This window comes from Cynocephalus volans, chromosome 3, assembly GCF_027409185.1.
Source record: "Cynocephalus volans isolate mCynVol1 chromosome 3, mCynVol1.pri, whole genome shotgun sequence".
Taxonomy (NCBI): Eukaryota; Metazoa; Chordata; class Mammalia; order Dermoptera; family Cynocephalidae; genus Cynocephalus; species Cynocephalus volans.
In genome coordinates, this window is record NC_084462.1 from 56,830,981 (window position 1) to 56,842,969 (window position 11,989).

At 56.2% G+C, this 11,989-nt stretch overlaps 1 protein-coding gene across 1 annotated transcript; it reads right to left on the bottom strand.

Annotated features, from left to right (window-relative positions):
* Window positions 1-1,391: 1,391 nt before the first annotated feature.
* On the bottom strand, window positions 1,392-11,989 carry FES (FES proto-oncogene, tyrosine kinase). Its single transcript, XM_063089601.1, has 19 exons — window positions 11,781-11,989; window positions 11,038-11,253; window positions 10,714-10,887; window positions 9,213-9,309; window positions 8,899-9,082; window positions 6,964-7,101; window positions 6,767-6,886; window positions 6,481-6,603; window positions 6,169-6,355; window positions 5,963-6,046; window positions 5,221-5,430; window positions 4,754-4,876; window positions 4,309-4,362; window positions 3,409-3,527; window positions 2,997-3,091; window positions 2,766-2,889; window positions 2,405-2,562; window positions 2,163-2,285; window positions 1,392-1,738 (listed from the first exon to the last, which is right to left on the bottom strand). Exons 2-19 carry the CDS (start codon window positions 11,242-11,244, stop codon window positions 1,596-1,598), a joined length of 2,463 nt encoding a protein of 820 aa, XP_062945671.1. The 5' UTR covers window positions 11,245-11,253; window positions 11,781-11,989; the 3' UTR covers window positions 1,392-1,595.

Consider the following 11,989-nt stretch of genomic DNA (forward strand, 5'->3'; position numbering starts at 1 on the left):
GCCTCTTCCCAGTCCCTGCACTGCCTCAGAATTCAGCAAATGTTCCATGGGGAAAATGTACTCTGCATTTCGGGCTACTCTATTTCCCAACCTATAGCACAGTCCCTGCAACCACCAAAACCTGTTCGTTTCTCTTTTCCCCATAGGGTATCAGACTTAGGCCAAGTCTGATCCTCAGCAATGTCCCAAATCAGCAAATGCCTCAGAAAATAGCAGCTTATCACTAGCTCACCTTGGAAGGGCCCTTTTCTCCTTGAAATTTTAGTTCATCTAGTCCTTATTTCTTCTACCACTCTCCATTCTCTTTAAAAATAAGATTATGTTTGTCTCATCTGTTTTTTTCCTAGCAATTGCAAAGGGAGTGGTGGACTCGAGAGCCCCACATCCTACTCAAAAGCAGAAATTCTCCAGTTCTGTTTTCTACCACTTCCACTGGAGATATGGCTTCACTTTTTAGTATTATATTTAATCACACTCCAACTTGATTTCCTCTTGTTTAAACAAGTTATAGGGCTTTTATCTTTTTGAAAATAGATGTCAACCATTTCCTGAAATTTCTCGAGGGATGGCCATTTTACTTCAAGGTTCTTATTGCTTTGTTCTTTTCTATTACATATAAATCTTTCCCAGTTTCTATTTTTCAGTTTGTTGTACTTCCCTACCTTTTTTTTTTTTCCTTGCGGCTGGCCAGTATGGAGATTAGAACCCTTGACCTTGGTGTTATCAGCACCATGTCCCAATCTTCTTGACCTTCGCTGTTGGCGGCTGGAAATGTTTCAGATGACTTTACAGATTTCAGTGGGAATTAGGGGAGGAGTTGAGGGTTCCCCAATCTGTCACCCCATCGCTCAGTAAACTTGTCTTAAGAGATGAACTCCTTGGAAAGCATTTTCTTCCTCTTTAGCCACATCAGTCTCCTTGGAGTGAAACTCTAACTTTCCCTGACTCTCTTCTTGTCTCCTCCTGAATTTTGTGACTAATCTACACATCCATAGTTATCAGCTACCTCCAACATTTATAAGCCAATGACTTTTACACCTCTATCGCCAGTCATTACCTCTATCTGGGCTTCCAGACTTACCTGCCCACATTTTTCTCTCCACAGGCCCCTCAAATGAACATCTCTAAACTCTCCTTCTCCCTGCAGTGATGCTCCTTTTCTTGTGATCCTGTTTCAGGGAATGACACTGCCATCTGGTCAAAGCCTGAATATCACCCTGATCTTTCTCCTCTTCCTGTGTCTCACGTCCAACTGCTACCAAATCATGTCAGCTCAGCCCATGAATCCTACCTGTCCTCCTTCCCCACAGCCCCTGTACAGGCCATGCATGCCTTCTAAAACCTGCCCCCCAGAGGAGCACACATGCCAAGAGCATTCCATAGGCACAACTCATTTTATTATTTCTGCCTGCAAGAGGAAGCCCTGGCAGGAGCAGGGCTGCAGAGCGGACGTGGAACTGCAGCCTGCTGGCAGCCCGGATGCTGGTGGCTGGGGTCCAGGACTGTGAAGAGCTGTCTGATGGTGTTAACTGGAGCTGTTGAGGAGGTACCCTTTTTCCGGCAGAGGCCACTGGCTTGAGAAGAGAGCCCTAGCCTCACCGATGCCGCTTTCGGATGCTCTGCAGCTCCTGGTAGATGGTGCTGAAGCTGGGCCGCTGCCCAGGCTCATAGGCCCAGCACTGCTCCATGAGCCTGAACACAGCGTCAGGGCACAGCTCTGGGCAGGGCAGGCGGCCCCCTGCGAGGACAGGTACAGCACACCAGGTGTGAGGACAGAGTGTGAGGGCCTTGGCAGCCTGGGGTCGCACAGTGAGCAATGAGAGTTGCTCAAGATACACTGTTCCTGAGGAGCCACTCTTCTTGATCAAGGAACCCAAGGACACAGGAGGCCTGACTTCTAATCCCAATCCCCCCACGTGGGAACCTCAGTTTTTCCATCTGTAGAAGGGACATTTTAACCCCTACCTCACATGATATGAAGGAAAAACGAAAAAATGCGTGGCCTAGCACATAACAGGAGCTCACTCAGTGGTAGGTACAAGATTAGTTCTACGCTGCCCCAGAGGGAAGGTTGGGAGGTTATGGGAGGAAGAAGAGTCCAGCTGGAGCACTGGGAAGAGGCTTAGCCCTGAGGCTGCTATCATGCCGCAGGATGGCCTTACCCTTTTCCACGAACTCCCGAGTTTGCTGATTGCTGAGGTTGGGATAGGGGGAGGCCCCCAGGCTGAAGGTCTCCCAGAGCAAGATGCCAAAGCTCCACACATCGCTCTCAGAGGAGTAGCGGCCTGCAGAGGAGGTGAGGCAGTGAGTGGGCTGTCCATGTTCCTGGGGCAGAGTGAGGCAGGGGGCAGGAGCCACACCCAGCCTCTGGCCCTGCAGCCCAGGGTGGACAAGGACCAGGTACCGTAGTTAAGGGCCTCAGGTGCAGTCCACTTCACAGGGACTTGTCTGAGGCCCCCTGAGGCTGCGTAGATCCCATCAGCCTCCTCTCGGGACATCCCAAAGTCGCTGATCTTCAAGACGTTCTTCTCAGTCACCAGACAGTTCCGAGCAGCCAGGTCCCTGGGTGAAGCATGGCAGGGGGCTCATGTGGCCAATGCCCCCTGCCCAACCTGGGCCAAGCACTCTAGACAAAGCCATGAACAAAAGCTGCTCCTTGTCCCGGGCACTCCTGGTCTATGAGGAGCCTGATGGTCAGGGAGCCTAGGGGTGACAGCACCTCCCAACTTTGCCCAGGGGTTGTCAGGGCCTGTGCCTCCGCTCACCGGTGGATGCAACACTTGCTCTCCAAGTACTCCATGCCAGCAGCTGCATCCCCCACCATCTGCAGCAGAGTCTTAACGCGCAGGCGCGCTCCCTCTGTCCGAAGGAAGGTCAGGAAGTCGCCCCCTGGAGGTGGGGGGAGCCCCATTGAGCCTCCTGCAGGGGCGGGGTGATGGGGCGCCTCCTGGCCAGGCTGAGTTCCCGACCCCTGGAGATCAGCACCCTCTGCTCACCCTGCACAAGCTCCATGACGATGTAGATGGGCTGTTTCTGGGTGCAGACGCCAATGAGACGCACGATGTTGGGGTGGCTGTACTGCTTCAGGATCCTGGAGGGTGCTGCTGTTTAGGCTCTACATGGCCTGGGCCTGCCTCCCACCTCCCTCCAGGGAACCCCAGTGAGGATGGGAGAAGGGCCACAAGAGAGAACTTGGTCTTGGAGGCCAGCAGCCCCATATGAGTGACCTTGGGTAGGTCCCTCGCAGCCTCTACTCCTCAGCACTATGGGTGGGAGGGGGTGGTGCTAATCATGGGGTTGTCTCGAGGATTAAACAGCACCCCAAAAGTCAAGCACTTTACGCTGTGCCATGCACAGAGGAACCGCTTTGTATGTGGAAACAATGGCGATCATGATTTTATCACGCACCTTGCTTCCTGTAGAAACTTGGCCTTGAGGTCAGGTGGGAGCGTCTCTCGACAAGATTTCACTGCCACCAGGGTGTTGTCAGCTCGCAGGCGTCCACTGAACACTTCACCAAAGTTCCCCTGAAACGGTCTTGGGCTCTTACTACCAAAGGCTTCCCCATACCACTACCTCTTCTCCACCCAGGGGACAGCCCTCCTTATGCCCCCACTCTTCACTCAGCTCCCAGGCTCAGACTTGCTCACCCTGGCCCTCCAGGAGTTTGCCCCCTATTTGGGGAACCAAGAGAGTACCCATGGTGTAGGGAAGGAAAGTTACCTCCAACGTGCCACGTTCATTGAGAGAAGTGACTTGCAAAATCCAAAAATCAGGCCGGCCTGTGGCTCACTCGGTAGAGTGCGGTGCTGATAACACCAAGGCCACGGGTTCGGATCCTATATAGGGATGGCCGGTTTGCTCACTGGCTGAGCGTGGTGCTGACAAAATCCAAAAATTACTTTCCCTTTGGTTTGAAAAGCATTCCGATTTTTAGGAAAGTGACTTCTTTCCTAAGCAGGTATTTCGTAGCTCACATTAAGAGTGTCTCCCTGCCCACACAGAAGAGTCCCCTGATGGGGCAGGGGTGGGAGTAGTGGGAGCTGAGGTGGGGGTGCCAGCAGCAGAGTCATCTTCTAGGGAGTTTTTGCTGTAGAACTCTCCCGTTTCCTGGAGGACAGTGCATGCTGGTGGCTGGGCAGGGGCTCAGGGGTATAAGCTGGAAATCAGACTGAGGCAGGGAGGCTGAACAGGTCTCTGGAGGGTGGGCCTGAGTGTCACTTGGGGTGTGGGCTGGAGTCGGGAGAGGAGGGAAAGAGCAGGTGAGAGGAGGTGGGCAGAGCCACAGCTCGGAGGAGGCCCACTCACCCGTCCAATCTGCTCTCCCAGCACCAGGTCCTCATGGTTTAATGCCCACTTGTCCTGGGAAAGAGGAGGAGTTGGGGGTGAGAAGTCAGTGCAGAGAAGGGGTGGTAGGCCCTGTGAAGGGCTGAACTTCTCTCCCACTATGACTTTTGTTTCTTGGAGCTTGTGTGTTGGGTCTGTCAAATGGGGTTAGACTATATCAGGATCACACTCAGATGACTTTGGGGACCAGGTGGCTACCCCGACTGGGTGAGCATCAGCCCAGCAAGTACGGCCCCTGGAGTGGGAGGGTCTTTGACATTCCAAACCTAGAGGGAGGCTGGTCATTTCACATCCTAGATGTAGAATGGGGACCTGGAAGGCCCTTCTTGCTCTGATCCTAAGTGGGCTTGACCCACATTCCTCAAGCCCTGCCCCAGGCGGCTGGGGCTGGGCTGGGCAGGCTCACCTTGGGCACCGCCCTGTGCAGGACAATACCGCTCTTCTTGGTGAGGGGCTGCTGGGAGCACAGCAGGTGGTCGATGAGCAAGGGGATGCTTGGAAAGCCATCCCCTTCCAATCGGTACAGGTTCTGTGGGGCAAGGGGACCAGGGGTCAACAGCCTCCACTGCTGAGGGGGCCCGAGCCCTGGGAGAGGAGAGGAAGAGCAGCAGGGGAGAAGGGGTCTTTCCAGGATGAGGGGCAGAGAGACCTACAAAAAAGGCACCATCTGATGGTGCACAACTCTGCTGCCCCTTTTCTTAAAAGAGGACACACACTGAAGCCTCTATTTCATTGCAGGGACTGGGTGGTCTCTGTGGCTCCTTGCAGCCCTGCTAGAGAGGCGTCTCAGACATAGCTGCACATCATTCCACTTGGGGAGGGGCAGGAAGGGGCGGAGTAAGGCCTGGGAAGCTCGGGGCCCACCCCACTCACATCCATGGACTGGATGATGAAGTGGCGTGGCAGGCCGTCCCACAGCACTGACAGCACGTACTCCTGCTTGCCCTGGCTCTCTCGCACCAAGAAGTCTCCGGAATGCATCAGCAGCTCAGCCACCTCTGCCCGTGGGATGGCCCCATGGTACCACAGCTGCTCATGTAGGGGCTTTTGTATCTCAGGAACAAGCTGCAGTGGTGGGGGGAGCTAGGAAGGGGCAGGGGCAGGAGAGGGGTGAGGACGGGTCATTCAGCCAGCTCACTGGGGAAGGCCAATGGGCCAGCCAGGGGTCTCCCACCACCCCCATATGCTCAGTCCTCACAACCACTTGAGTGGCATGGAGAGCCATTGCAGGCCCCGGGACAGGCAGAGCTGAGATGGGAAGCCCAGGCTGGCTGACCCCAAACCAAGTGGTGCCTTTTCCTCCAGGCTTCAGGCCCCTAGCCACTCTCAGAGCAGGGAAAGCCATGGGGTAACGAAGGCTGCTGGTCCCTGCAGCACACAGGGGTAGTGGAGAGGAAGAGGGCTCAGGGGTGGCAGGGTCTGGGAACATCTGCAGCCTAGAATCCCAAGGAAGAGAGGGACATCCTGGGCAGAGCCTCCTCTCTAAGGCATCCCCAGTGACTAAATCCAAACCCCATGATGGGGGGCCTCTTTGGGAGAGCATCTCTGAGACCCCTGGCCTGGCCCACTTCTTAGGGATGGGCAGAGGTGTGGGCCCAAGCTGGGTGCCACTCACCGAGAACTTGGGGCGGAAAATTCCAGAGATGTGGCTCTTAAGGATCTCCAGCGTGGGCGTCCTTCCCCCCTCTCGCTCCGGCTCCTGAGGCCAGGGACAGACGTCAGCGGGTGGCCAGGCTTGGGGAGGGGGAGGGCAAAAATGAGGAGCATGCCCTAATGGGCAGGCCTGGCTGGCAGGCAGCAGCAGTGGGTGGGGCGGCTCACCGAGGATGATGTGGAGTGGCGGTCATCCTGCAGAAGCAGCACGGGCGGGGGCTCACCAGGGCCCAGCTGCTCCAGCTTGGTCTGTAGCAGCTCCTGCTGGGCCTGCAGCTTGGCCTGGCTGCACAGTGCTAGCTTTAGCCCCTGAAGCGCCTCTTGCAGCACCTGCTTCTTGCCCAGCAGCTGCACCCTGCAGGCAGGAGGTGGGGAGAGGTGGGTGAGAGAGAGGGGCTCGGTCTGTAACTGGCACCAGAGAGGGAAGGCAGGTCAAGGGCAGGGTAGGCCAGGAGGCTGCTGCAGGTGGGGCCCACTCACCGCCCCCGGGGGTGGGTATTCTGCTCCTCATTCTGGAGCTCACGCTGCAGCTGAGTGACTGCCTCCTGCCGGCTGAACACCGTCTCAGTGGCTACAGTCAGTTCATCCCTCACCACGGTCAGCCTGTACCCGAGAGAAAGTCAGTGTTAGAGCTGTGCCCCCAGAGGCATCCCTGCAGGGCCAAGCAAGCCTGGCTGCCTGATCACTGCTCCTGAGCCCTGCCCACATAAGCCCCCATGGTCTGCCTGGAGCCCTGCCTTGGCCAGGGGGCCAAGCCACCACGCACGTGTGCTGCACGCTCTCCACAGTCAACTCGTTCAGCTGCAGCTCCCCGGGTTCCAGTAGTTCACCCTCCTCAAGCAGTGATTCATCAAAGGTGACACAGGGGGGGACATCAGGGGCGGACCTATTGGGGGGGGACAGTGCCCCATCAGTGCCTAGGCCAGCAGTCCTGGTGCCCAGCAGAAGCAAAGACAGACTTACCCATACTGTTGCAGGAAGCCTTGGTACTCAGCCTTGGGCTGGATGCGGGCAGCAGCTGCAGCCATCTCCCGATGAATGGCCACCATCTCATCCTGCACCAGACTACTGATCTCCAGGTATTCCTGCAGGATCTCCTTCCTGTTCCCCAGATGGGACCCACAGTCAGTGGGGGGCCTCAGGCTGGGTAAGGCTGGGCAGCTTGGGCCGAGGACACTGGGTTTGGAGTCAGTGCTGGGGTTAATCCCCCACATCACCTCATGTGCTAGGCCTGTTACCTTAGGCAAATTATTTAACCCCTTCCTGACCTTTTATTTCCTGATATGTATAGTGGGGGAGCTGGGAGTCATAATAAAGATCCAATGAGCTCCCATGTGCAGAGTGTTTCTGGTATACAGGAAGTGCTACAGTCATCCCTGCCCTGAGCAGTCAGCCTAACAACTGGGACTCAAATGTCTAAATGTATAAGCCATCAATGGGCTGCTGGCTCCATGTCTGCATCTCCCACTCCCAGCAGCTCCAGTCTCGTATATTCATCCACATACTCAAAAGGCACCCCAACTCTACTAGCTGAGGAAAAGCTCACTTGGTTAGTTAGAGTGTGGTGCTGACAACACCAAGGTCAAGGGTTTGGATCCCCTTACCAGCCAGCTGCCAAAAGAAAAGGAAAAAAAGGAAAGGAAACTGAACTCCTATTCTTGTCTCCACAACCTCTTCCTCCCACAGCCTTTTCTACATAAGTTATTGGTGTCTCCCTCTTACAGGTGCTCCAGGCCAAATCCTTGGAGTCATCCTTTAATCCTCTATCTCACACTCCATATCCAGTCCATAAGGAGATCCCACCAACTCCACCTTCAAAGCATATTCAGGACCTGACCACTTCTCACCTCCACATTCAGGACCTGACCACTTCTCACCTCCACCGCCACCACCCTGGTCCGAGTGCCACCACCCTGGTCCGAGTGCCAAGATCGTTGGTCTGGATTACTGCAAGTCTCCTAACTGGCCTCCCTGCCTCTATCCCTGCCCCCTGAAGTCTATTCTCAGCATAACAGAGTGACCTCATTAAAACAGAAGTCAGATCATGTCACTCTTTTTTTTTGTCTTTTATGTGACCGGTACTCAGCCAGTGAGTGCACCGGCCATTCTTATATAGGATCCGAACCCACGGCGGGAGCGTCGCTGCGCTCCCAGCGCCGCACTCTCCCGAGTGTGCCGCGGGCTCAGCCCAAGATCATGTCACTCTTCTCATTCACCCAGAGCCAAAGTCCCCACAGTGGCCTGTTGGACCCCGTCACCCAGCAGCCCCCCAACTCCTGCCTTCTCCAGCCTCATATCTGACTCTCTCCTTCCCTCTCTCTGCAGAAGCTCCACTGGCTCCTTGCTTGCTTGTGAGGTGACACTCTCACCTCAGGGCCCGTGCACCTGCTGTCTCTCTTTCTGGAATGATCTTTCTCCAGACAGCTCCATGGTTCACTCCCGTACCTCTCTCAGGTCTCTCTTTGGACATCACCTTCTCAAAGAGGCTTTCCCAGACCACTCTATTAAATAAACTGTAATCTCTTCTCCTCTCAGCAGTCCCAGTCCCCTTCTCTTGCTTTATTTTTCTCCATGGCTCTTATCACTTCTAATATGCTGTCTATTTTACTCATTGATTTTCTTTCCTCTCTCCACTAACACGAAAGATCCCTGAGGACAGACGTTTTGTCTGCTGTATCCCAGAGCCTAGAATGGTGCTCGCTGAATGTAATAAAACCCTGGGATAAGGGGCCCTGGAATAATGTAATGTGGATATAAGTCAACCGGTCCCTGTCCTCAGCGCAGGTCCCCTTTTCAGGTGATCACATAGCCAGCACTTTTATAGGACTGAATTTTCCTGGCCTGGTGGCAATGCTTGAGGCTGTTGCGGGAATGGGGCAGGCGGGGCTGTGGGCTCACAGGATGTGCGCCATCTCCTCGTGCAGGTCCTGCAGCGACTGGAGCAGGCTGGGCAGCAGGAGCTGGTGGTGGTGCTGGTGATGCAGCTGTGCGGCCCGCACACCCAGCACATAGCGGTTGTGGTGGGCATAGAGCTTCCATAGGCTGCGCACATATTTGTCCTTCGCCTTGTCGCGGTCCTTGTCTGCCAGGTTGGGAAGGAGGGGGAGTAGGTGACAGCACAGAGGACTGGGCAGCTCCCACTCCCTGAGCACCTGTGGACAGGTCAGCAGTGGCTTGGGATTCCCTCCCTGCCAGCAAGGGAAGCCACAAACCTTTGCTGGCCTCCTGGTACTTGCGCCTGGCCTGGGCACTGTCCCGTGCCAGGGCTCGATACTGGCTCTTCAGCTTCTCAATGTCCTGGCTGTGGGTCTGGGAGAGAGGAAGGGCCAGTGTGCAGCAGGTCCCTGAGCATGGGAGATTCCCGTCTGAGACGAAGCCCTGGAAACGTCTTGCCATCCAGGCAGGCAGCACATCCAAGCCCATCTTCCAGGAAGGGCCTGGAGACTTCTGGCTGCTTAGGTTAGGGTCAGAGGTGCTGAGTTTCCCTGGGGGAGGCGGAAAGGTTGACTGGGAAGGCTACAACTGTCCCTCCTTGGCTTGAGAGTGGTATCCTGGTGGCAAGCAGAGCCAGTTTCAGGCAGCCTGTGCAGTCGCACAGGGCTCTACATGTAGAAGGGCCCTGTGCTTGGTTTCTTGCTCTATTGTTGCCATCCTGAAATTCTTGATAATTTTTTTAACAAAGAACTCTACATTTTCATTTTGCACAGGGTCCTGCAAGTTATGTTCCTAGTGGCAGGAACAACAGATGGCAGCCCGAGACCACAGTTCTCATCTCAGTTCTCCTATTTATGTGCTGGGATACATTGGCATACATTGGGCAAGCTCCATTACTCTCCTCTGAAGTTTCCCCATCTGTACCTGAGCTAAATGCACAGCTAGATCAGTCTTTTTCTTAAAGGGCCAGACACTAAATATTTTAGGCTTGTAGGCCATGGGGTCTCTGTTGAGATTACTCAGCTCTGCCATTGTAGCTCTGTAGTAGCCATAAACAATGAAAACAAACAGCCGTGATTGTGTTGCAGTAAAATGTTATCTACAAAACTGGGCAGACCCTTGAGTAAGAATATCTGTGGAAAGAGAGGAATGGAGTCAGGTTGGCCACCAGGGGCTGCTGTGGGCCCGTGGCAAGGCTAGGCTCTGTGCTGGTGGAAGGGGTGTGGTGCAGAGAGGCTGACCATTGAATGGGGGACTGAAGCACCCAGATAAATAGCCAGCTTCAATCACACAGTATCTAGACTGAGGCTCTGGGTGGGATTCAAATGTAGACAAGCTGACTTCACAGATGGAATCCTTGACTGTCAGGAATCCTTGACCATCGTGGGGGGGGGCCACACTGCTACCATGTCTCTGGGGCCCTGGGAGGAGCCTATCTAAGCCAAAGGCAGACAGACTGGCCCTCATTCCCCTCACCGTCTCGCAGACCCCAGAGCCAGTCAGTGCAGGGTGGGAAGCAGAGCACAGATGCTGAGCTCCTCCTAGGCAATGACTATCCTCACTCACCCTTGCCCTCCTAGTTCTTTTCCCAGGCACAAACAGTGCATAGAGAGGCTCTGCTGCAGGCAGGGGAAGCTGTGGTAGGCCTCCAGGGGCCAGGCCTGTGGTCAGGGACTTCTACTTCCCCAGTGAATCCAGGGGCTCTTGTGCAAAACCAGTCCTTCCAGCATCCAAATTAGGCAGAAATGACCAGACAAGGCCCCAGTGCTGCCCACCCACCTTGGTCAGTTCCTGCTGCAGCTGCTGCCACTGCTCGCTGTAGACCTTACGCAGCTGCTGCCGCTCCCGAATCAGCAGGCTCAGCTTGCTCAGGGGCCCTGAGTTCAGATCTTCTGCATGCTGCCGCAGCAACCGGCTCAAACCCTCTGTCTGGCTGGTGATCTCGGCCCAGGACTACAGCACAGGACGGGAAGGCAGGGATTAGGGGACAATGGCTCCCAAGCCTAGGCCTGTCAAATCTCCAACCCTTCCCTAAAGGAATCTGGAAGAGGAAGGGGGCAGACAGGTGTACCCAGCACTCACAGGAGTCCCATAGAAGCCCACCTGGCTGATGGGGCTGTCAGGGCCCCGGCTCTGGCCCCCACTGTCCTGCAGGGACATGTGGTGAAGCAGTCCTGCGTATTCTCTGTCACTCTTGACTCGCTGGGCCATCCACTTCCTCATGCCCTCCAGTAGACGAAGCTCGGCCTCCTGCATCTGTTGCACTGCCCCGTGGCCCTGGGGGCTGCACAGCTCCGAAGAGAAGCCCATAGTGCCGTTCTGGGGACAAAGAGACCGTCACTGGGGACAAGGCAGCAGATGGAGATGGAAGGGTAGGATAAGGAAGCTGGGCACTGCAGGGGCTGGAGGATCTGCAGACAGGCAGGAGGTGGGGTCCTGTCCTGCTGAAATGCAGTCATAGGTACAAAAGGGCAGCCTGGCCTGGGACTGGCCCTCATTGCTTCCTGTGCCTAAGGCCAAGCCCTACTGCCAGGGCTCCCCTTCCCAGTCCTGGTTCAAGAGCCAGCCTGGAACTTCCCTCCCCGGACCCTTTCGCCCACCATCTGTTACAGGGGAGCGTGTGCCTGGGTCCTCGACACGGCCTAGCCTGCCTGGGCTGGAACCCCAGGCGGCCACTGCCCGGCCCTGCCACTGTGGCTGTCCCCGCCCTTCCGCGGCCCCTACCCCCACTCGGTCCAGTCTCAAGCTCTCCGAACGCCTGCCCAGCCCCAGCCCCTGCCCGGCGCCCTCCCCCAGACCCCAAGCCCCCGCGCCCGCAGCCTCCTGGGCCACGAGGCTGGAGTTACCCGCAAGGGCAGCTGCTCCTGGGGCGGCCGTGGACCGACTCAGGCCCCGCGCGGACCCCCGGCCAGTTCCTGATTCCGTGCTTCCTCCTCCCGCGGTTTCAGTTGGCCCAGGTCCCGGGGCGGGCCCGCGGAGGGGAAGGGGAGGGCGGGAGCTGCCCGGCGCCCCCGACGCCTGCCGGCCCCCCTGCTCAGCGCTGGGCCGCAGCCTC